The sequence below is a fragment of the Melanostigma gelatinosum genome (assembly GCF_949748355.1).
Source record: "Melanostigma gelatinosum genome assembly, chromosome: 21".
Taxonomy (NCBI): domain Eukaryota; kingdom Metazoa; phylum Chordata; class Actinopteri; order Perciformes; family Zoarcidae; genus Melanostigma; species Melanostigma gelatinosum.
The window spans coordinates 6,206,688-6,232,475 of record NC_136654.1 but is presented as its reverse complement, the minus strand read 5'-3'; the positions used below and the strand labels follow the sequence as shown (position 1 = coordinate 6,232,475).

The following is a 25,788-nucleotide window of genomic DNA, read 5'->3' as shown; positions in this document are numbered from 1 at the left end:
CCGCAACAAACGACGGTGGTGACGAAGACCAACACCAGTGGATCGCTAGCGAGTTAGTGAGCTGAGGAAGTGTTGACAGTTGTGCAGCACTAGTTGCCTAACGTTAGCTGTAGCTATATACACGGATTGACAGGAGCCGCGAGAGCGCAGCATTCGGGGAATTCTTCGCAGCAGTGTGCAAGCTGTGTGTGACGCTGAACACACCTCTACCTGCCTCAGCGGCCTGTGAAAGGATATTTAGCATCGCAGGACTAGTCTTCAGCCCATGATGAGCGAGACGGAATTCTCGCAATTTTGAAAACCAACTTCTTTTGAAGATGAACAGGACATGTTTCAGTTTCAAGTAATGACTGTGTTGTTACTTTAGTATTGATCATGTTTTGATATTTGAGTCATGTTGTGGATGATCAGATGGAGTTATGATGGTAGCAGTCGCCCAATTGCAGATTCAGCTTGAGCAAAACCTTTGTATTCAAATCAGGCCCATAGGAGTTTACAAGGCAGGCGTCCTTTCTCTAAACACTGACCTGATGCATCAAGTGGATATGTTTTGCTGAACATAATATTATGCATTTGTCCTCTATATCCTCTAGTCTAATGAGCAGACTTATAAACGCACTGTTACAACTCCTTCATAGTGTCATATTGCTTTACGGAGAATTATGATGATAAGTTCATAGTAGATGCAAAAGTATACTTATGTACAATATATTATGTTTAACATTGTTGCTCCTGGATGGATCACAGCCAACCCAATTATGTTCAACACAGCTCCATGTCCTTGGTCATGGTGCCACAGCACTTAAAAGAATAAACTTCATAATTCTCACAATTCTAACCCTTTGCTTTTTTATTAACAGCATTTACTTGTACTTTTACTTTCAATGAACAGGTTATGATGTTCATTTAATGTTCAGGTTATGATGTACATTTAATATCAGAAAATTACTTTTGATACTTAAGTACTTTTGTACTTAAGTACAATAAATATCAGATACTTTAAGACTTTTACTCAAGTAGTATTCTAAGAGGTGACTTTTTACTTTTACTTGAGTAGTTTTCCAGTAAGGTAGCTTTACTTTTACTCAAGTATAGCTTTTGAGTACTTTATACACCACTGGATATTAATCATTAAATTATGTTACTACTAGATAATTTATGGGGAGTAGAAATGATAATACAAAACTGAGTAATTACATATTTTACAGACAGTTACAGGAATTTACACTGTATCACACAAGCTACAGCACACGTCATTGTGCAAAATGTGAATGTTTTAATGTGAACAAAATGTTATGTCTGAAAGGTGTATATGTATAATTTCTTCCAGAACAGGACCCTCACACAGGCCACAACAGGACCTCACACAGGCCAAAGCAAGACTCTTCCCATGGCCAAGCAGGACTCTCACATAAAACATACTACACATCTCATGAACAACAAGATTTTTGTCTTTTTCCTTTAAAGTTTGTCAAATCACTTATATTAAAAGTAAACTAGTGAAAATTGCTGCTGTAATTTGATTCTTTTAATAAGCCATGTAACTTGCTATGATCCAAGGTTTTGAACAGGTGTGATACTGGTGTGTGGCCACAGCGTGCACATCTGATGTTGCTCACAGTGGTCCTCAGTGTGCTCAGGGAGCTTGTGTGTATGCCCAGACACATGAAAAATTAGAGGGAACATTGCCTGAGGTCTATGTTATTATAATTACACCTTTTCTGTATGGAAAATATGATCTACTACGAAGGAATTCATATACATTAATAATATATCAGATCATCCCATTGTGTGCTACAATTGGACAATATAGTACAAACCTAAATCCACTTCAGATTAAATCAAATATCATGTCATTCTATCTTACACAATCTAAGTGCAAAGTGAAATATGTTTTATATGTTATATGTATGTGTTTATTACGCAGAGTTTGAAAGAAAGTCAAGACGTGTGCAAAACTCTCAAGTATGATGGGATTAACAGTTAAAAATGAGTAATATATTAAGAGATCAATGATTGGTACACACTGAGGGATAAATTAACTAATTATATAAAGAGACACAGACTGTGTGTTGTTCTAAACACAACACAAGTGTCTCAAGTGTGATGGGAATTGATCCAGTAACTGAGACATGTTTTGTTGTCTGTTGCCGAAATGGAAGAGACACAATAGCCCTGTCCTACTACCCACGCTTGTCGTCTTGTCAGATAAGCCAAGAGCCCACTGTGTTGTCCATTAGCTGTTAACAGTGCCCAAGTACACACCACAAGTACACACCACAAGTACACAGCAAATGTACAAGATACGGAGGAGTACCGCCGGTTGATGGCGTCATCCGATCACTTGGGCTCAAATACATACATTGGTCTCTTTTAAAGAAGATATTTTGACATGTCACAGTAGGAAAAGCTGCCGTCACAGGTGTAAATAATGACAGCGCTAAAACCACAGCAGGAACGACAACTCAATTTTGAGAGAAGCTCTCGCTAATGTTAGCCAGAGTGCTTGCTAAGTGCCCAGCTGGGCTGTCTTTCAAAAAATACTAAGTCAAAACTGTTTAAAGCCCAGCACACTCACACAGGTGCTTCCACTTGGCTCATTAGACCTCTGTACACTATAGTACACATGACGGCACAGGAAAGTGAGAGAGATGTCAATCAAGCATGTCTAGACACGCTCACACTGTCCTGAGAAGAGATCTAATTGGGCAAAGAATAAATGTGTGGGTGAACCACTGTTCCATCGTTTTTTTTAAGAATTAAGTGAAGAATTTATTTCATACTTTGAGAGATGATGTATGTCCAACGTGTAACGTGTGACGAGGCTGCCATTTGGAGCTCTGATCTGAGATATGAGTCATGGGCGGCATTAAACATGGGCGACACATCATGTACCTTATCTTCTCTCGGTTACAGCAGGTGCCTCTCGTCTATCCTGATTCATGAAGCAACAGGAATGAACAACCTGAGGGGACATAAGGGGGCCACTCTCATTTCCTTGCTCTCAACCCTTGGTAATTACGTATGCGTGCCCAACGGCCCTCAGTGTGCTTTAGAGAAAGAGAGAAAGAAAGGGCAAGATAGTGAAGTTATGTACAGCGGAACAGGTCTACTGTAAAACACAGGAAGTTCTACAACAGCTCAGAGACACAAGCCATGAAATATTAGTTCTCTTTACTTCTATTCTATCTCTGCAACATACAGGTGGATGTTTAATGGGTATTCATTTCCCCTGATGCATTCAATAAGTAGTTTGCACAAAAAGACAATAAATACAATCCACATAGTTGAGAGTAATTGTATAGTGCTGTGGTTTGAAGGTAGCTGCCAGTACAATGGAGCTCTGGGGACAAAACACCTATAAAATCACATTTGAGAAAAATCTCATTCAACATAACACGGAAATAATAAGATATTTAAATCAACGGAGCATGTTGTGAACAGTAGCTTCCTTTAAACAAGTCCCAAATGGAATTATTCCGTGTAAGGTGATTTTGGGGAGCTTTGAGTACCACACACCAAATGCTAATAATAATAATAAACTTAAGCAAACCACACAGTAACAAAGAAGAAAAATAAGAGTCAGCTAAACTTTGTCCGTCCCAGCAGTGAGGTCATGAGAAGAGACACAGAGCTGTGGCTACAGTCTCTCTGGTCTCCCCAGGGGTGGACTCAAATCTGTCAGCACCCTTCTCTAATGCAGCTCTCAGTGACTGGCAACCGGTAAAAGGTACTTCTCCTCAAATACGCCTCCACACACACACACACACACACATACACCTCACACCCTCTTCATCCCTAGCCTACCTACACTACGCGCCAGGAAGCATGGCTCACCTCTTGCTGGCTGGCATCACTCTGTCCCAGGACACACACCTCGCTCAAGCCGGGACAACGTCTCCAGTGTCAGGCAGAATGAGGGTCTTTGTTAAGGCAGACTCAATACAGGACCTTCACTGGCAGAAGTAGTTGGTTGGTTTGATAAGGAGAACAGTGTCCCTTTTAGCATTTAGAAGAACTGACTGCAAAAGTCTAGAAACACTTTGCAGCCCATGCTTGCTTGAGTAGATGCTTTTGTGTCAAAAAACACTTTCCATGCTGTTTTAATCTAAATGTGGTTCGTGGGGGGCTTCTTTTGTGAATACCGGGTACCAATCCAAAACTTTTGATTTGGACTCAGTCTCACATGTTAAATTATACTTCAAACCTGCTGTCTGGTATGTGTAGGACATTGAATGTTGTCAAGACATTATTTTTTTGCTTTTCATATCTCTTAGGTGTGACATAACAGACAAAAAACCCTGTTCAAAAAAGATGAAACTGCAGTGAATCACAAAAAGGTGAATGGGGTGGTTACATAAGACAACAACGCATTTCATTGTAGCTATACTGTGGAAAAGATCATTGGTAAAATTTGAAATAACTTAACGTTACGTAATTAACCCTGTCTGAAAGTAATATGAATACGTCATAATACTTTGTCTGAAGCTAGCTGACGTTACGTTGGAGAAGTAGATGTGGGTTTTCTCAGCCAAATTAACTCGCTAATTATTGTTGAATTTGTAAGTACTTCTCCAGTTGGTTAATTTTGCCGTTTTGTTTTGAACCACTGTGTTTATTGCAGGATATATTTTACGTGCAGTGTCAAGCTTTGACTTTGTAAAGTGCGACATCTTGTGACGTTGTTAGGTTATTGCTCCACCATTGAGCGTTGAATTTACTCTAACCAATCAGAGAGAAGAATACTGAGACGTCAAAACATTAACCAATGAACGCTTACGTAGTAACAAAAATGGCGTTATGCGTATTGTGAAGTGGAGAAGCTACAAACAAATGTCTTTTATGATTTGAAAAACTGAAAAAGCCAGGTAAGCGTCACATTTAGTGATTCCATATGTCACTCTGAGTTTTGTCGTATTTGCCGAGGCATACATTGCTTTTTGCACTCAGCAACACAACTGTGTCTTAATTCAGTAGTTAACGTAATGAATGACATCGGCAGCTAATAGCTAACGTTAAGCTGCCAAATGATGTACAACACAAGTAAACTACGCTAAGCTAGACTGAGTAGTATCGCCAATAAATGTTTACTGAAAAGTTGCTTTAATGCCTTCGGGTTTAATATATATATATTTAAGTGTATGGTCGTTCCTACCAGGATGAAGGTGGTCAATCTGAAGCAAGCCATTCTACAGGCTTGGAAAGAACGATGGAGTGACTACCAGTGGGCTATTAACATCAAGAAGAACTTCCCAAAGGGAGCAACATGGGACTATCTGAACCTTGCAGGTTAGATGACAGACTGTAAAGTCCCCTGGCCATCATACTATTTATTTCACTTAATACCAGTGATCGTGTTGTCATTTCACTGTGGCTTTAAATGATGTTTGTGTATTCCAGAGGCCCTGATGGAGCAGGCGATGATTGGTCCCTCTCCCAACCCTCTTATTTTGTCTTACCTCAAATATGCTATAAGTTCCCAGGTGAGAGAAAAAAAATCAGTGTTCTGGAAAATGGTGTGTCAAATATGTGTTATTGTTGTGCAAAAAATCTTTACCTTCTCTCTCCTTAGATGGTGTCTTATTCCAGTGTGCTTACTGCCCTGAGCAAGGTAATTTACACTTGAGGAAAGTTATGGCGTAATGCAGTTTACTGTAAGATATGAGAGGTTTTCCTGAATGTCTCTTTTCTGACAGTTTGATGACTTTTCTCGGGAGCTGTGTGTAAAATCCCTGCTGGAGATAATGGACATGTTTTGCCATCGTCTCAGGTATGTAAAATGATCCGTGACAGTGTTGTGCATTCGATATCCTTAGTATTACCCGTGACACAAGTCTAACACGTAGCTGCATCAGTTTTGATGTCGGAGTTTTATGCCTGGTTTGAATTAAGAAAGCAAATTTGTCCATTTTTGTAATGATATATTATAACTAATGCAACCATACAACTCAGTGAGTTGTGACAAGCATCAGTGTTCACCGAAGATGGTTTGGGAAAAGTCCCATGTTCCTTCGAATTTAAACAATCTCTGACTCACTACCCTCTCGTCTCTGACTCCGAAGCTGTCACGGGAAAGCGGAGGAATGCATCGGGCTGTGTCGGGCTCTGCTCGGAGTGGTGGTGTGGCTGCTGCAGGGCTGTGCCTGGTACTGTGAGAAGCTCAGAGAACTGGGGCCATCAGCCAGCACAGAGGCCATTCTGAGAGGCTGCCAGGAGAGGCTTCACAATTTGATGAACAGCACCAAGAACAGAGCCCTGGTCCACATCGCTCGGTTGGAGGAACAAGGTGGTACGATAGTGTGTGTGTGTGAGTTTACATAGGATTGTGCGAATACATTTGGGCACAAATATATATTTTTTCAACATAATCGTGGGTCGTCATTGTCAAAGCCAGAGTTTTAGTCACCAGTGATTGTCTATTAACTAATCACCAGCAAGTTGGATGTTAGAACAGGCTACCAGTCCTGAAACAATCAATTTTGGTCAAATCTTATTGTGCATAATTATTGTGCCAGACATCTTACTGTGCTTCTCTTGTTATTCCTCCACAGGTTCCTGGAGCAACGTAGAGCAATCAGTGCTGAAAGTGACAGATGGCCTTGGCAGTGTACCGAACCAGACACTGAGAACCAAATTAGAGGAGAGCTTATCACTCGTAAAAGGGTGAAGATTCCTGCCTCGTTCCCAAATATTGAATACGTAGCTCTATTTATCGTAACTTTGGCATGAGGCTGCTCAGCCTAGACGTGGCAATATATTTATTTAAAGTACATCACAATTACTCTTCGTCACGCTAACTCTTCCCTCTTTCCTCAGTATTCCCATGATGCTGTCTGAGCAGAGTGACCCGAAGTTCCATGCCTCCTTTCCATCCGTCCACGCCTTCATCATGCTGGAGGGGACCATGAATCTGACCGGGGAGACACAGCCACTGGTGGAGCAGCTGATGATGATCAAGAGAATGCAGGTGAACATTTAGTTGCAAAGAAATGTCACGTTAAATCTTCCTTGAAATTGCAGTGAAAGGAAAAGTGCCTGAACAATCTTTTAATACCTCAAAATTAATATAGCTTGATGGTAGTTAATTTAACAAGGTACTTTTTTTTTCTTTTTTTTTTATCAGAGTGGCCAGTGTTGTGTGTCTCCCTAAGAATTAAAAAAGGGACGAGAGAGGGTCAAGATCAAACTTAATCCAATTAGTTTTAAATAGTTTTTCAGTTTCTGCTTGCAAGAATTCTGGCACAAGTCATAATAAGACTCCTCTATTGTGTGTGCATGTGATTTATTATTTTATCTTTTCTTATCTTTTTTTTTTTGTCCTCCACAGCGAATCCCTGCACATCTTTTTGTCTTGGAGATCTGGAAGGCCTGCTTCACTGGCCTCATCGAGTCACCAGAGGGCACAGAGGAGCTCAAATGGACTGCGTTCACATTCCTCAAGGTAAGATCTGTTTCAGAGATGAGGGCTGTTACCAGCTATCTGCTTGTGATCTGCCTCTTTGTCTTTCTTTCTGTTTCGCTTGGCCGCCGTGTTTAATGTCCTTTTTCACTTTAAATTGTGGTCAAATTAAATGCTGATGTCGTGCAAATTTTTTACTTTATTAGTTTGTTCATTTTCCTCTTTTAGGTTTTTATTGACTGTATTATTTCCACTCTCTAGTCTTTGCCTAAATTGAACGTAGTTTATTGTTTCATCCAGTAATGAATTCAGTATATAAGGTAAACTGATTAACATTTGATAAAGGCACCAGAGACCGGGTTACATAAGTGTTGTCGTATCTTTGCACATGCAACTCAGCCACAAATACATTTTTTTTATTTCCTTATTTCAGATCCCACAAGTTCTTCTGCGACTAAAGAAGTATCCTCAGGGTGACAAAGGACAGGTACAACAATAGACTCACTGATGTCTTTCTAACAAATGAACACACTGGCACAATCATGAGCTTCAGGTAGTTCTAAGCAGTCTTGTTCTGAAAAAATAAAGTGTAAATGTAATGTGATGACACCGTTACTTTCACTCTTAAAATGGCAAATGTATCTTTCCAGGACTTCATGGACGATGTGAATATTGCGTTTCAGTACTTACTCAAGCTCACACCATTACTGGACAAAGCTGATCAGAGATGCAAGTAAGTGCTCCGAAATCGTGCCACAGCCATCTTCCCCCCCCCCCCCCCGTAATCTCACCGTCAGACATTCTCGATAAGCGAGCCAGGCTGAATTCCTGGTCAGCCAGCACCGTGACGCTTCACATTGTTCTCGTGCTTCTTCGCATAGTTGTGACTGCCTCGGCATGCTCCTGCAGGAGTGTAACAAGCTCGGTCTGCTGTCGGATTCAAACACAACCTGTCTCACTTCAAAACGGTACGGGTGATGCAAAACTCTTCATAAAAAGGACAATTAAGTGTTTTTTTTTTTTTTTATCTCTTTTCTTTGGTTTAGTTCGGATAAAGTTCAGTTCACCATATTCACACAATACACCATGTTCCCCCTCCACCCCGTGTCTGTCTCTCCTCTCCCCCCTTTCCTTCCTGTCCCTCTCCCGTTGCACATTTGATTCGGGACCGATGACAGGGAGTTCGCCCCGAGGTTAAAGACAGCAGAAAATGCAAACATCCAGCCGAACCCGGGTCTCATCCTGCGAGCTGAGCCCACTGTCACTAATATTCTCAAGGTAGAGCACCGTTTACCGGATCGAGGTTTTCACGGGGCATCCTCGGTGCTTTGTATAGATTGTACACCGTGAAGGAAACGTATGAGTGTGTCACTGCGAGTAAGTGTCTACAGGTGGCTCGCAAAGATCACAGAACTACGATGAATCCACCGATGCAAAAGAAAAAAAGAACAAATGAGCATAACTCTTGCTGTTTCGTTCATTAGACGGTAGATGCGGACCACTCCAAGTCGCCCGAGGGCCTTTTGGGGGTCCTGGGACACATGTTGTCTGGAAAGAGCCTAGATCTGCTCTTGGCGGCAGCTGCAGCCACTGGGAAGCTCAAATCCTTTGCCCGGAAGTTCATCAAGTGAGTAAATGCAAAATAGAGTTGCATTCGTGCCAATTAGCAGCCACATTTTAAAGGGTGGAAACTCCAGTTGGCCTAGGAAGTGGCTTTTGAACAGGATGTTTCATATCTTGTAATGTGTTTTTTATTTATTTATTTTTTGTTCCAGGCTTAATGAGTTTCCCAAGCACATCAGCGGCGAAGGATGTGAGTTTGAAATACAAGCGGGACATGTTCCAATGTGGGAGTTTCTCCCCTCATTGACCTATTGTTTATTCAGTGAGATACTGACATTGAGGATTTTTCCCTCCTCTTCAGCCAAGTCGGCGTCCGTACGCGCCCTGCTCTTCGACATCTCCTTCCTCATGCTCTGCCATGTGGTGCAGACGTATGGCTCCGAGGTTAGTTCATGGCAATACAAGCTCGACAGGGGAAAAAAACAATATAATGATGTTAATGGGTGGAGTATTTTTCAACAAATCAGCCTGGTCTTTCGTGGTGAGGCCACAAGAGGTCCACAGAGGGCTGCGTAGAAGTAATATAACACTTTCTGCAGCAGTTCTGCTCACTGAACGGAATATTGCAGATTTGTTTTGATCTATGTCGTCCGTCCGCTTTGACCGATTTTAAGCCTAAATTGATCCATACAGCACAAGGCCGCCCCGTGTCTCTCCTTTCCAGGTGATCCTGTCAGACCCCAGCCCTTCAGGGGAGACGCCCTTCTTCGAAACGTGGCTGCAGACATGTATGCCTGAAGATGGCAAGACTCTGAACCCGGACCACCCCTGCTTCAGACCAGAGCCTGGCAAAGTGGAGAGCCTGGTCACCCTGCTGAACAACTCCTCAGAGATGAAACTAGTGTAAGTGATGGACCTAATGCTTTATCCCCTATACTGTTGGTCACTTAACATACTTTACCCAGCTGATGACAATTCTCACCTTATTATTTGGGGGTTTTAGACCACAATGCTGCTCTTGATTCTTTATATTTTTAGTGGGCTCTGCTTTCGACTGGTGCCATCTTAACCGAGCCTTTTTAAAATGTTGATCTTAGACAAATAATGACTTGCAGAGTACAATCGTGTTTCATCTCGTTTTTGTCATTATGGAATGAGCGCTCTCATGGAAGAACTTCCTCTGACGTTTATCTCTCGTGACAGTCAGGTGAAATGGCACGAAATCTGCCTCAGCACGCCAGCAGCCATCTTGGAAGTTCTAAATGCGTGGGAGAATGGAGTTCTCTCTGTGGAGGCAGTGCAGGTCTGTTCAGCTTTTAATCTTCTCACTATTTTTAATTAGTTTCGTCCTTCACCCTCCTTTGACTGGAAAATATTTTTCTGAGATTTCCTGAGTGTCAGGAGCTCACATGATGCTCAGTCGGTACCGGTAACCTCCCTGACCACAACATCGTCCACGAGGTTTGTTTTTTCCTATTTCTGCCAGTTGATTCATTACTCAAGTGAGCGTGGCGTATTCTATGGAAGCTGACGAGTAAAAATGTGTAAGAACTTGCATCAGCAGTGACGTCCCAAAGTCCTTGTCGTCGACTTCTCATTTTCTTTCCACCGGCTCCATTCAAGTTTTGTCGGATGCTGTTTTAGTCAGAATCCTCTCTCCTTTACCCATACCCCGCACTCTTCTTACCACATCCTTCCTTCCTCTTGCTGCTGTCTCCTCTCTTTCTTTCTTTCTTTCTTTCTTTCTTTCTTTCTTTCTTTCTTTCTTTCTTTCTTTGTGTGTGTGTGTGTAGAAGATTACCGAGAACATCAAGGGCAAGGTGTGCAGTATGGCGATCTGTGCGGTGGCCTGGCTGGTGGCCCACGTCAGGATGCTGGGGAGGGATGAGCGGGAGAAGCCCCAGACTATGATCCGGCAGCTTGTGACCCCGCTGTACGGGGAGAACACTCTGCAGTTTTACAATGAACGGTACAAACATCAGAAACACTGAACTCTTACTACACAGCCTCATCTTATGATCAGCTGTGGTCTCCCTCACAGACCATTAATACATGAATTCAAAAGAAATGATGTCCCTCTCTCACCAGCGTGATCATTATGAGTTCCATCATGGAGCACATGTGTGCTGACGTCTTTCAACAAACTGCCGCGACCATGCGCCCCCCAATGGAGGGCCTGGAGCCGATCCCCTACCGCAACCTGCTGCCGGCCAAAGACCCCATCCACGTGGCCCTCAGCAAGCAGTTCCAGACGGTGCTGCGCAAAGGCTGGGTGGACAGCCGGGCCCTGCATCTGTTTGAGAGTCTTCTCAACATGGGAGGAGTCTTCTGGTTCACCAACAATTTGGTCAAGGTAAGAGGACAAAAACGTAGTACAGATCTTCAACCTCATTGTTTAAAAAGAAAGTCAGATCACTGCACTGCGTCGTGTTTCAGGAGCTGCTGAAGGAGACTCGGCAGGAGTGGGCCGACCGCGTGGCGGAGTTGCTCTACAGCATCTTCTGCCTGGACACTCAGCAGATCACCCTCACCCTGCTGGGTACCATACTACCCGACCTGCTCACAGACTCCGCCCACTGGCACAGCCTGGCAGACCCACCCGGAAAGGCGCTGGCCAAGTAAGCGAAGCTTAGTACCTTGACGTGACGGCGGCGGCGGTGGTTGTGGGTACTTTTGAGATCGGGGGTGTTAACTTTGCTCTCCGGGAAACTCCTCAGGTTGTCTGTGTGGTGCGCACTCAGCTCTTACTCCTCTCACCACAAAGGCTCATTCTCTGCTCGTCAACGCAAAAGGCAGCGGGAAGATATTGAGGTAAAACATTCACACAAGGCCATATTTGGCAGACGGGTTGTGTAATGTGTCACTCTGGAAAACTCTTTTTTTCAGCGTGGTAAAAGGACGTGTTGAAGAATGTGAATACTATGATCTGATTCCTTATTTTATTTATATATATATATATATATATATATATATATATATATATATATATATATATAACTGATCTTTATTACAATGCAGTCTAATGTGTGCTTTATTGGCCGCAGGACTACAACAGCCTATTTCCCTTGGATGACACTCAGCCCTCTAAACTCATGCGTCTGCTCAGCTCCAATGAGGATGAGTCTGCTGCCCTTTCCAGTCCAGGTCAGTCTATTAATGTCTGGCTTTTTTTATGCACGGTTGAATTATGAAGCCTGTGGCCTTACAGTCATTTGTCCGTCAGTCTGAGCCGGGGATTATGCAAATACCAGGACGGGTTTCAAAAGCAAATGGGCTTTCTGATACCCTGTTACCAGCAAGTTGGTTCTTGTTAGCACTGTAATAAGCTTGGCCTTGTCTCCACATTTATTATCCGAGTGTCTTAAACCGTCAGCAGGCTCCGACTTGAGCACTGCAGTTTAACGGAAGTTTTTTTTTTTTTTTTGCTTTGAATATTTCAGTCCTAAACAACAGGAGGGAGATTGATTCTGAGAGACACTGTGGTTCCAAACTACTCTTCTGGTCCTGCTATCATCCTGACTGGCGAAATGTGCGTTCAGCTTTTGGGCATTTTCACTTTGAGCTACAGCTACATAAAGAAATTCCCAAACAGGTGGTCAAAGATCAGCATGTTGCAAGACTTATGACAAGTATGAGCTACTTCGCTTGTTATAGTTAAGACTGAAACTGAGAGAGTTTTTTTTTTTTTTTTTTTTCTTATTTCCCAAAAGTCAACTGAGTTCAACCCGTTCAAAAGACATGTCTAGTCATGTCAAGACAAGTCATTTAGAAGATGATTGTCCCACCAGATTACGTAAGACGCCAGTGGAGGGAAGCCTTTTCGACTTTCACAACCATTCGCATTTTCTCAACAGAACACTTAACGGTTAACTTCAACTTCCCTTTTGACGTTCAATTTATGTGTATGTTGTTTTGTTTTTTTCCTCGTATGTCAAAATAAAATGAAAACAACCGATTGTCAGTTCTTCCGCTGTTTCTCACGTCACATCTCATAGGAGACCGATCCATGAGCAGTTCCCTGTCTGCCTCCCAGCTCCACACTGTCAACATGAGGGACCCTCTCAACCGAGTCCTGGGTGAGACCTCATGTCTGTGCTACACACACACACACACACACACAAACGGGCCTTTTTGCCGGCACCTTGCACGGAGAAATGAACCCACGTCTGTCCACTCTGCATGCCCTCCTCCTACAATAACTGCCCATCACCTGCCACGAACACGTGTGATTACTTTAACCGCGACGGTTCACGCGCCCCGTTCTCTTTCCCACAGCCAACCTTTTCCTCCTCATTTCCTCCATCCTGGGCTCCAAGATGGCGGGGCCTCACACCCAGTTTGTACAGAGCTTTATGGAGGAGTGTGTCGAGTGCCTGGAGCAGGGAAGTCGCGGGAGCATTCTGCAGTTCATGCCCTTCACAATGGTGAGTTATGGGAAGATGTGAAGAAACGGGGAGTGGAGGTCGAAATAAGGAGGTAGATGAGTTGCTGTTACGTCACACACTATCGGGAAAGGGTTTGGAATTTTTCTCAAACTTTGTGTTTGTTCTGCTGCTTGCAAACACATTTTTGAGGATTAAGTGCTTTGGCGAAGAGAAATACATCTGGGAGCGAGAGGGAGTCGTTCTCGGAATTTGATCCATATGTGTATTCGCAACAAGTTAAGAAAACTTAAACTACATGTTTTGTAGTTTGAGTTGCTTTTTTGGAGGTGCTGTTGCAGTAAGACACTTCTGTTCACATGTCAAATAACTGAGGCCACATTTAGTTGCGATGCCCATCGACCTGTCATTTGTCTCTTCGTGCGTCCAGGTTTCTGAGCTGGTGAAGCTGCCTGCTCTGGCCAAACCTAGAGTTGTCCTGGCCATCACTGACCTGACTCTGCCGCTGGGGAGGAGAGTAGCAGCCAAAGCCATCTCCGCCTTGTAAACCCCCCCCCCCCCCACACCCCGTTGGCTCAGTGTCTCACTGGGTGAAGTACAGCTGACCGTTTTTAAAAACTGGATCATCCATTTAAAGGGATTCTTTGTTTGAAAATGGCATTTTTATAACCATGTTTCTGTAAACACTGTTTTGCTATTGTGTTTTGTTTTTCACACTTAAAGAAATGTGTAAATAAGTTTGAAAAAAAAAACCCCATCTTGAAGATCCTCTGTTTCTGCTTGCCAGTATTTACTTACACAAAGCGAGTTTCGTTCATTGTGTGTTTGAGAACATAGTATGGTTGCGTCACATTCTGGAGAGACAACATGAGATCCCACCGCTGTGATGACGATCACATGCTAGCGAGGCCAACACATGACACACTACGTACAGGGGAGTTTGCACCATCCTCAGCAGTGACAACAGCTTGTGCTTATCAGACAAGTCATCCACCGCTTGCAACACTTCCTCAAGGAAATCCGTCTGGCAGAAATGACGCAAAAGCTATTATTTCACTTTTAGTTACACTTCTCTATTACAGTATTGACTCCACTGGAATTTTAGATGTCATTTTATTGACGGCATGTATCAGCGTGACCCCCCCCCCCCCCCCCTGCCGGTGCTTGATGCGTCATGTATTGTCATTCACAAAAAGTAACTTCCCTTTTCAGGAAAATGCATTTAAAAAAAAAAAAATTTTATTGAAGTATCAGAAAATATAGACACAGTACAGCAAGAGAGAGATTCATACAAAAATATTTAGTTTCATTTAAAAAGTTTACAAAACGTATAATTAATCCTAAATATGCACCCAATCCCCTAAAATGAGTTGATAAAATTAAATAATAAATATTCTGTCTTGCTAAACATTATTTTTATTAAACTCAGATATGGAGGGAGTTATAAATATAGGTTTTAATTATTGAAATGATATACTGTATAATATTGTCAGAATGTAGGATGATGGTTTTATTTTCTGTTATTGCTATGTGATACAGAAAGGACTGAGGGATACAGAGTTTAATCATAAATAAATTCCCTAAATAAATATTATAAATAAGTATATAAATATATTTTTAAAAATAATCATTTAACAGATAAATAAATAAATATATTTTAAAAAAATGGCAGAATACGGTTTGTTTTGGACATGAACTTGAATCAGTCACAGTGTGACAGCTGTTGGTCAGCTCTCGTCCTCGTCCCCGGTGCTCTGGTCCAGACTCCTGAGGCAGCGGAGCGTGTCCTGCCCGAAGGCCTGGAGCTGCACCAGGGTCAGGTGTGCTGCCACCTGAACGTCGTATTCCCCTGATAGACGCAAGGCCACGGGCGTTGGCGAGGGCTGCACCACAGCCTCTGCTCGGGCCATCTTCAGCATCTGCAGGAGCACACGAAACAACATCATGAAAGTGTCTCAAAGTCTGGATTGTTTTGCCAAGGACAACAGTGACTTAGAAGTAATGTTCTACCTTATTGATCTGAATGATGAGGTCTTTGATGTCAGCCAGCAGCCCAGTCAATTTGTTTTCTAGCCGAGGAGAGACGTAGCTCAGCAAGGCCCGGTGCAGCTGAAGACCCTCAGACATGCGTATCAAACTGGTCTCCTGATAGGAAAGAAGAACAGCAAACTGGTCATGGTATTTGTTCTTCAACCATCGTTTGATTACACCGAATGATTTCCCTGCCAGATGCTTACCAAAGTGAAGTTTTCCGACACAACTCGGAGCACAGGAGCAGAGGGGATGCCAATGGTGGATGCCATATACGCAAGCTTGGCATTTTCTGAGGAATTGAGTTGTAGAGTCTGGTGGAGAGAGAACGTGGAGATGTTATGCATAAATTGCAGCTTGGCATGCAACAGGAAGCAGACATTACCTTGATATCCGTTTGTGGACCTGTTTACATCATGATGTAAAAAAAAAGCAGTGGTGGCTGAAGTACTCTGATCCTTTACTGAAGTAAAAGTAGTAATATCCCAAAAAAATCATCCATTACAAGAAAAAGTCATGAATTACAAATCTACAATGAGTATCCAAAGTACTCATTATGGAGCATGGCTCCTGTCAGTGCCATGCTATTTTAATGAAGAAGAAAAAAAAGTAGCTCCTGAAGTTACTTTTGGGTAGTTTATGATGCATCGTATTTTATAAGATCATTATGGCCTTTGTATACTGCCTGACCTGTATAGTTACTAGTAACTATACATGTTAAATGAATGTAGTACATGTTAACATGTAATACTAAACACAAGCGCCGTAAACGTGGAAATTACAGAGAGGAGTGCAAATGATTAAAAACTAAATGTAGGCAAAAGTTGGGAAGCGTCATGCAGGAAATAGATCTTCAACTCAGAGATTGATGCTGGTACCTTTTTAGCAGCAGTACAACTAACAAGAATAATAATGCGTAACATAGTTATTCTATTGAGAACTTCTCAAATCCATAAGGCACAGTGATCGCTGCATAGCCACAGACTTGAACATTGAACAGCCTGTCAGACTAGTAACAGGGGCCACAGTGCTCACGCGCGGACAGCAGAACCTGCACTGATTCATCCCCGCAGCAGCCTCAAAGCTCAAACATGTCCAATCCGGCACATATATCTCCAACTGTATCTCACCTCTACGTGAATGCAGGATCTGTGCGTGTCGGGAATGGAGAGCAGGATCTTTTGTGTCAAGCTGCGGCTCCTCTGCACGAGGTCTTGAAACTGCTGACCCTCAACAAGTGTGCTCCTCTCCGCTGGAGGTGCGCCGCGCGCGAACGTGGCCATGTAGCAGGGAATGGCGAACACTGCGTGAGGAAGGAAAACTCAAATTGTCAGCGTGGAGGGCATCAAAAAAAAAAACAATCCCCTTTTTATACACCCAGCAGAAAGTGTGCGCGCTTGTGTGTGCATGTGTGAGAGAGGGGGGTGTGTGAGAGGGCACACAGCGGGCGGAACAAAGCCCCGGCTCTGTCCTCAGCAGCTCCTCTGTGCTGCAGCACCGTGCACGAATCCCTCTCGGGCTAAATAGCCGCATGAGTTGAGAATAGTCACTGTAATGTGAAACCCAAGCCAAAAGTGACCACAGCAGTGTGAACATAGATGATGTGAAAGTTTGAACGGAAGTAAACTCAAAAATACATATCATATTTACTCCTTAAAACAGCTCCAGATGCCTTGCAATACTACCAGTGAATAGAGAATCCATTCAAAAACACTAGTCCACTACTTCCTTTCTGAGTCTCTGCTGTGTCTCGAGATGATCAGCAGAGGAAGAGAAAGCAACGTTTTACAAGCATTGCCTCACCACTACTCACCAATCAGGATGTCCATGGCCTGTGCTGATGAATGTCTTTTAAGTATTGACCTCAAGTGAACACTATCAATGATCTATAGTACACGTATTGTCTTATATATATAGCAGGCCAATGTTTGAGGGATTTCCCATTATTTGTTCATCTGAAGTCTTGTTATGACTGTCAGCACATTTCAATTCAAAACCTTGTCATTGTTTTGGAAGCTTAATTTAATTGGAAGTTGTGGTGATTGATAATATGATATATTTCATTATATTTTAACAATATTGGATTTTCTGTTTCGTTCATTTTACAATTTGAGTTTCAAAAGCACAGTAAACTTTATAGCATTTTTATATAACAAACCACACCACAAATTACTTAAAATAACATAAAAAAAACTGTAAGAAATATAATGAACAATTAGGATTAACAGAAAATAAAACGGAAGATAAAAAAAAAAGATATTCCAGAAGGATTAAATAACACACATTTTAAAATAAAAGGGTGAAAGTAGTTGTAGATGACTCTATGTCTATTATGCAATTACATTTTCATGTAAGCGTCCGAAGTAACACAATTCAAGAGTTTCATTTCAGGAACTGGAATTCCGTCATTGCTTGGTTTTTACATTGATGTGACACAGATTGTATAGTTTTAGTCCAAGTATGAGTCCAGCCAGTTGCACAAACTATATTTCAAGGTTATACTTAACGAGATAGAGGAAACAGGCATTTCCGTTGACAGCAGTTAAGCGGGAAATGGAAATTGAAAGTGTGTTAAAGCTTAAATCAGAATTGTACTGCAATCTAGGTTTTTCAAGAGGAAGCCTTTCTTTCCTTAATGATGTCTGTGGTCATCCTTTGTGTTTTTGGGCCATTGTGATTCTTCTTTGGCAAATGACTTGTGGCTTTCGCCTTGCTATTAATAGATTGGAAAATTTGACATCTTACATGTAGGCTATACTTAGAAGAACACACACAACTGTATTTCCCCGGCTGTAATGACACAACAACCCACCTCAAACAAAACCTAAAAAAAACGAGAATTATTACACACATGATTTTAAAATTGTGGCCCCTATTGAAGCAATTTGAATGTCTGAGCTTCAGTTTATTGGGCAGTGAAAGGAGGAAACAAGGCTTCACAGATGCAAGAGTGCCACCTGGTGGATTCATGCCTTCTCCCTCAGCTGCGTAGGTACACTCTGCAAAAACAGTGCATTTCATTGCAGTGGAAAACTAAGCTGAGCATAAATCGGCTTCTTTTTTTTTTTTACAGAGTTAGATGAGAAGATCCATACCACCAGCATGCCTGTACACCAAACATGAAGCTGCCGCCAGGACAGGCTTAGCTTAGCTTAGCATAAAGACTGGAAGTAGGGGGGAACAGCTAGCGTGGCTCTTTCCAAAGGTCACAAAGGTTGGCCTCTAGCGCTCACTAACTACATGTTATTTTTAGTTTGTTTAATCTGTAAAAAGACCGGTAGGTGTGAGGTTTCCAGGCTAACAAGGGAGAGACTCCAGGAAGTCGCTGCCACCGGCTAAGAGATAAATCCGTACATGACCTCCATAGCCCTGCATCACTTATGACCTGTTAATTGGTGAGCTGGAGGTGATGGTTGACTTACGTCTTTTACATTTAGACAGCGCTAAGCTAGCTGCTTTCCCTGTTTCCAGTCTTTATGCTAAGCTAACTGGCTCCAGCGAATATTTTCCGCACAGGCATGCTGCTGGCCTGGATCTTCTCATCTAACTCTTTGCAAGAAAGACAATAAGCGCATTACCCAAATGGTCAAATCAACTATTTTACCACCTCAAGTTATCCATTAAATCCTCATTTCAAAATGGTAAAATGCAGACATATGCCATTGTGGTGAGAGTTATGTAATCAGGTTAATCCTGTGCCTCTGTTATAGCAGATCGGTTTGCTTCATGCTCTGACACGAGGCCCCTTGATCACTCAGTGTAGCTATGTAGCATCTAGCCATGCTTGATAAGCTGTGAAGTGAAGCCATCCAATCTGATCCCTGAAATCCACACTGTTCTGACCTCCAATCAATCCTGCACATGAAAGGAGGGCATTATTCACTGCTGAGGCCGCACTCTATGGCCCCGTCAATGACCCAGTTGGAAACACTATTTGGTTGTAGCGGTGGAACAACGTGCTAGTTCGCCTTTGGCTGGGCAGGGAAACGCTGCACAAGCATGTCCTGGCTTTTTAACCCTTGAACTCATGCAATCTGATGCATGGATTTCATCCATAACGTGTCATTTAGAAGACGGACCCACAGCTCAATCTGTAGGGATTGAAGAGGAGAAGACGTGTCATCCTTCACCTCTTATATCTATATCTTTTGGGACATACAGATTATTTTTCATTGTAGGATTACCCAGGAAGCCAATAAAGGACCTAAGAACCCAAAGATGGCTGAAAGGTACTTGGCATATAATAAGAGGTTCATCCTGGTTCTGTGGACCACTTCTAATTTTCACAAAAGGTGTTGATTTGAAATATACAAGATCAATTGATCAGATAAGTAAATGCCCTCTAACATTTTGATCAATCCCTGAGCGTATATCCAGAATGAGAATCTTGACCGAGAATTAATTCAAGTCATACGAGTTCGTCGGTCACATCTCTGAATCTAGATTTAGATTTGTCCTCGGGGCAATCTTGAGCACGCACAGCCAAGTACTGTGCAATAGTTACACATATATATGCCATCTTGTATAAAATGTTCATTAAACCTGCCAATACTCATATTTCAGCCATATCACCCCCCTGTGCTTTAACTGTGCGTAGTATAAAAGTAATCACTCATTAAAATGGCTGTAGGGCAATTGTAATATCCATAAACTGTGTAAAAGCTGTATCAGCAGCCAATTGTACAGTGGTGTATGACATTGCAACATATTGTATTATGATCAGCAATGTAATAACCAGGAATGGGGATTTATAATGAGATCCGGAACTCCTGCTCATTCTTTACACTCATTGAAAATGTGGACAAACATGCTCACAAGGCTGTGTACGTTAGTTTTAATACCTCATATATTGAAGTTGATGAATACTATTATCATCGTTGGCTTCATCCGGCCCTGTCGTGAGCAGGTCCCTTATTAAAAAAGGCATTTATTTTCCTTGCACGTACACATGTTCTGCAACAGGGGGAGCTATGTTGCACAAAATGAAGTTTAGACCATGAAACAGTGTTTTGTTTCTCCTCCTACGATGGCTCTAATCGTAGAGAACGTGGCAGAATAGTGACATGGGTGTCCTTGTCTCTGTCCTTACATGCATCATCCTAGGTGTCACTTACCTTTTTTTTTGGCTGGAAGAGGAAATCAGGTGCCCATGCAGGCCCTCACCGGGAGACCCCATGTGATCTCGGAGCCTGGAAACGGTTTCACCTGCAACCCAACCCCAAAACAGGGCCGTGCTCTGTGGGATTGGATGCGTCACCTTATCCCCCACTTTGTGTCCCATTACCCAGCAGTTGTAATGCTCACACCAGTGTAACGTGTCTAAGGTAGCAGGCGGGGCAAGCTGAGCTGGCCTGCAATTTAAATGAACCTCAGTGACATTTATGTGTGCTGGGGAACAGGGGTGTTACATTACCGGCCCCCTCACTCCCGCCATGCACACACACCTGTCGTACATACAGCCGAACAAAAGAATCTGCACCCTCACGTACATTAGGTGGACGAAATACAGAGTCGCACATGTCTTTTGCTAGTTTTATGCTCATCTCGTGTTGTTGGAGAGCCTCTCTTAACAGTGGCTGGTTGCAAAGCCACCGTGAGAGTCTGTTATCAGAGGAAAGTGCGAAGGAGGGAGCCGTGTCTGTGTGTGGCAGGAAATGTCAGAGAGAGAGGCTTAGCATCTATTTTTCAGTGCTGTTGAACCTCCTGCTCGTCATGGGAGGCTGTACCTGGGCTTCCTTAAGATTAACTCTGTCAAGATCAATGTCTTTGTTTTCTGTAAAACAAACTCGGCGTGTCAATTGAATCTATGGACCATGGACCCGGTTGAGCACGAAGGGATGACAAAAAAAAAAAGCAACACAAAAAGAACATGTTTTGCACAAACAACCACTTCTACATTTTTACTTTTGCTAAAAGGACAACAGAGAAAATAAATCAATAAGGGCTTTACTGGAAGATAAACATTTCCTTTCTTGCCCTTTTCTTCTGGCAAGTAATAGTTTGACATTTTGGAAATGTTTTACAAGACTGATATGCCACTCTCATGTCTGTATGTTAAGTATGAAGCGACAGCCAGCAGCTGGTTTTCTAAACGGAGCATAAAGACTGGAATCAGGGGTAAACAGCCGGCTCTATCATAAGGTATCAAAATCCGCCTACCAGCACGTCTATAAGGCGTTTCTCACTATAACTATTGCCGTGTGAATTTTTCAGATGGAAATCCGTGCTTGGTGTTACTCATTAACTTGTGCTAAGCTGCAGGCTGTAGCTACATGTTAACCGTACCCACCTCTCAGTGGTATTGATCATTTCATCGAATGCTGCAAGAACGCTATAAGCATATTTTCCAAGATGTCAAACTGTTCCTTTAAAAGAGTGAGAGCTGCGTTTGGGACAGAGGATATTTTGGGGCTGAGGTAGATCTGACTTTGGCTACCACTGTGAGTACTTTTGACCCTCACGGAGCCGCTCACGGGCATTTGGAAAGTGCTTTACCCAAGGAAGGGTAGAACAGGCAGCAGAGAGGAGGGCAGCTGATCCCCTGTGGCATTCTCCCTTAATTCATCCTCAAGAACTGGGCCACATAGGATGATGGGTGCATTCCCAGACTTTCTGCTCCAGTGTTTTCATGGCCATCATAAATCATGTATCGGTCCTGCTGTGCTCTGGAGGCATGTGTGTGTGTGTCTGACACAGGGAAATCCTTATTGACAAACCACTTCCCACATCTCTAACACCAGATTTCATTGTTCAAGACTGCAGTGGGTTCTTCTAACCTTGTTCGGGTGGAACAGACCAGAGCATGTCTGATGTGAATTAAATCACGCCTCCACTTAACTACATTTCCCTTTTTTGTGTGGTCTCGTCTCGGTTTCGCATTGACGATTTCTTCAGAAGAGACACAAACGCTTCTTTCTCTTCGCAACGGTCTGGTGCAATAGGAGATTCACATCCCTGGCAGCTCTTTGAAATGGACAAGCAGGTCACGGCGTCATAAATGTTATTTAGAAAACCCATGGGAGTGACCGCATCAGACAATACGGCCTCCAGAGGCACCCTGAGTCATATTAAAGGCATGAGAGATAATGGAAAACAGCAGAAAAGCACAGGCTCTGTCTATATAACCAGATATGATCATGAAGGATTCCTCTGTGTTCCCTTACTTACTCTGGGTGCAAGGGGGAGCTTGTTTGCTGAAGGGCTTTTCCTACCAGAATATGAAGTTTGTCCCAATTTAGATTATAAGTCTCTCTCATCTCTTCATATTGTGTGACAGCTGAACTGCAGTACCCTCTAATTCTCTGCTTCTCGTATCAACCTTTTCTGACAATTACATGATATTTAAAGGCTTATTGGCTGGTGACTAAAGATTAGCATATTGTGCCGAGGAGTCATTCCGGAGCTGCAGTTTGTTTCTGGTATCGGCTAAAAGGACTTAACTCTTTCATCACCCCTGGTTAACGAGTGACGGGTTTTTTTTATTTGTTCCCTCCTCACAAACCAACAACATCCTACGTCCACGTATTTGACGGGCAATGGGCTGACATGGACTCTTTATGTGCAGTGTAGAGTACTGCTGTGCTTTATAGATAATGTCGGCATCCCTACGGGAGTGAGCTAGCAGGGGTTTGCTGTCAAATACTCTGAACATACAGAGGCAGCTTTGAGGTCTGCAGTTCTCATCCGTATGGAGCTCTGGTACAGTTGCTGCTATCAAAAACATCAGAGTAACAACTGATGAGCCCCTCACCAGTCACCACACAGCGATCTGATTCATCAGCCGAGTGAGCTGAATATGCATTCGCTTAAGTGTCATTCAGATTCTAATTACTGCACAGCCACTGACACAGTTGTTCAGTAAGAGAAACACCAAAAACAGCAATTTAATTGGAAAACATCATTTTACTGAGAATATACGAGTGAATACCGTAAGGGTTTTAATGGAAACAGTTGTACATGGAGATCGTCATTCTAGCGTTGCCTGTTCCTATCGTTCGTATTGCTGTTAGACGCTGTCTACGTAATTGTCTGCGTGTGAGCGAGGTGCATCTCCTGTAGGTGCATGCACCACTGGATAAATCCTATTTGTATCCAAAAACATGCTGCTGCTTTTATTCCCTTAGCGCTCATACTGGACCATCAACCGAGCCAACAAAACCACTCAATGGGTCGCTGAAAGATGAATTATTCATCGGTGGCATCGGCCTGGTTTTCTTGTGCAGATGCACCTGTCTTGTTGCCCACCGTGGCTCTGTAACAACAACTGAGCAAAACCATCTGAGACTGATGATGACTGCGGTTGTAGGTTGTAGCTCCATCCTATTTGGCGCGGGTTACCCCTACAGGTCCCACGTGTAGATCCCTCAGCCTATACCACAGTACTAATGGTGGAAGACTCCTCTGACTTGCCCTGTATGACGGGCAACGACTTGAGATACTCCAGATGTCTGCGGGCGTCCTCCTGATTAGCCCGGACATAGTAGACCAGGTAGGAGATGACCATGGTGAACCAGCTGAACATGACGACCAGCATGGCCACGTCTGTAGTCCTCTTCATCACCACACATAGGTCTATGTCTGGTGCCAACAGGAAGGCAAGTCCTTGAACTCCTATTTCCTTCGGATATGACGTCTGGCACACGATGCCCGTCAGCGACGCAGGCTCCAGGTCCACGCGGAGCATGGCCATCTGCAAGTTGCAGTCACAATGCCACGGATTGTTTGTTAGGTTGGCGCGAGACCGCAGGCCCTCGAAAGACTCGGGGTTAAAGTGTACTAGCTTGTTAGACGAGACGTCTAGGAACTGTAGCGAGGATCCCAGGCCTCTGAATGCCCCTGGCTCTAACTGGCTTATTTCATTGTGCGATAGATCCAGTTCGATCAGATAGGGCAAACCTGCAAAAGCATTGGTTGGGACTGTAGTAAAGAGGTTGAAGTCCAGGTAGACGCGTTGCGTGTCATTGGGGATATCCTGGGGGATCTCCGTGAGCTGCTGATTGCTGCAGCGCACCGTCTTGCCGCTGCTCTCGCTCTCAGAGCAGTAGCAGCTCTTGGAGCAACTGGTAGCAGCATGGTGGAAGCAAAAGGTCATGAGCACCAGGCTGTGCAGCAGCAGACACATGACCACTGAGTGGCGCAGTAACCAGTCTGCAAGTAGGGGCATTGTGGGATGCGGGCATGCTCCAGGAAGGACCGCCTGGACGCAGGAGGCAAAGTCCACATCAACCTCCCCAGTAGCTGTTGAGTCTATGACATGAAAACAAAAGAAAGTCACATTAGCAAAGGTAGGAAGACTACCCTTTGAAAAAAAACAGAAGTGCAGATTGTACTGTGAAATAGTTTTATCAAGCTAGCATGGGTGATTATTAACAATGTTCTTCAGAGTCCAGAGTTATCGAATGCAGAAATCAGGGGGTCGTCTACAGTAGCTTCTCGAATTGCAGTGAGCAGGCAGCGGGAATGCTGCATTTCAGCATGTAGTTGGCCAGAAACAACCGAACTTCTGTTGTATTTACAGGAAAGTCTAAGGATCAAACATTGCCTTCATACCGACGAAATAAACAAGCTACAAAAGTCCTTTGGTGTCACTGTGCCTCCTTTATAATTGACATCCCTGCTATGCAGGGCTATTTCAGTACACAGAGACCGGCAGTAACATCGTGATGTGACACCATGTGTGGAAGAAAATGTTCCAAGCAAAACAGAAAGTATATCTTTCATGTTTCTAGTTCTTTCTAAACATTTAGCTGCCACTCTGATGCAACCATTTTATTGAAAGTGAGCATTAAAAATGTCCGAGCTTGGTGTCCGTCAAGCTATGCAGTTGCTGGGGTCATTTCCTTTCGAAGTGCAAGTAACACAGTAAAAGCTTGTCTGTGTGTCCTGTAAATTACACTTTATATTTTGTATGTAAGCCTTTGAAAATAGCAGGTCTACCCACCCTAACACACTTCATTAACAGCTGAACAGGGCTACCTCCTATCCTGTTACTAATCCTCTTACGGAAAAACTCCTGAAGTCAGTGTAGCACCAGTGTTGGCCACCCAATCCTTTTGTTGGGGTAAATGCTATGAACAGCACCAAGGACAACAAAACAGACAATGTGACGGCCTGTCCTCTCTGAGACAAACAAGAACCACAGAGTTGAACCAGACTTCTTGATTTCTCCAAAATGGCTGGAGACTGGACAAGATCCACTTACCAAGATTAGAAAATGAAATCGATCTCTAAGTACCTCAAAGTGTCGCATGCCGTTGGGGGGTAGAGGACAGAGTGTAGTGGCAACGGCGGTGTGTATGTGTGTGTAAAAGGGACAGATGTCTTGTCTACGAGACACAGATAACAACACTCATTGTGTTACGCCGGGTTTTCGAGATGCCTACCACAATCCCAATAATGAGGGGGGAGATGGAG

At 43.2% G+C, this 25,788-nt stretch overlaps 3 protein-coding genes across 3 annotated transcripts; 1 reads left to right on the top strand and 2 right to left on the bottom strand.

The window, feature by feature from the left end:
* Window positions 1-4,801: 4,801 nt before the first annotated feature.
* med24 (mediator complex subunit 24) lies at window positions 4,802-14,090 on the top strand. The gene is made up of 26 exons (XM_079293714.1): window positions 4,802-4,868; window positions 5,159-5,289; window positions 5,401-5,483; window positions 5,573-5,611; window positions 5,697-5,770; window positions 6,063-6,286; window positions 6,552-6,663; window positions 6,817-6,967; window positions 7,328-7,441; window positions 7,833-7,886; window positions 8,050-8,132; window positions 8,281-8,367; window positions 8,578-8,677; window positions 8,884-9,026; window positions 9,175-9,212; window positions 9,324-9,406; window positions 9,687-9,865; window positions 10,166-10,265; window positions 10,756-10,931; window positions 11,051-11,315; window positions 11,399-11,580; window positions 11,680-11,773; window positions 12,007-12,106; window positions 12,958-13,038; window positions 13,238-13,386; window positions 13,775-14,090. Exons 2-26 carry the CDS (start codon window positions 5,160-5,162, stop codon window positions 13,889-13,891), a joined length of 2,958 nt encoding a protein of 985 aa, XP_079149840.1. The 5' UTR covers window positions 4,802-4,868; window position 5,159; the 3' UTR covers window positions 13,892-14,090.
* A 530-nt stretch (window positions 14,091-14,620) lies between these two features.
* On the bottom strand, window positions 14,621-17,137 carry csf3a (colony stimulating factor 3 (granulocyte) a). Its single transcript, XM_079292920.1, has 5 exons — window positions 17,026-17,137; window positions 16,506-16,678; window positions 15,582-15,689; window positions 15,355-15,489; window positions 14,621-15,263 (listed from the first exon to the last, which is right to left on the bottom strand). Coding segments are annotated over exons 1-5 (609 nt in total). The 5' UTR covers window positions 17,027-17,137; the 3' UTR covers window positions 14,621-15,071.
* A 6,409-nt stretch (window positions 17,138-23,546) lies between these two features.
* Window positions 23,547-24,538, bottom strand: lrrc3ca (leucine rich repeat containing 3Ca; the record flags this gene model as incomplete). Its single annotated transcript, XM_079293140.1, has 1 exon — window positions 23,547-24,538. The coding sequence occupies one exon, from the start codon at window positions 24,536-24,538 to the stop codon at window positions 23,744-23,746; it is 795 nt and encodes a 264-aa protein (XP_079149266.1). The 3' UTR covers window positions 23,547-23,743.
* Window positions 24,539-25,788: the final 1,250 nt, after the last annotated feature.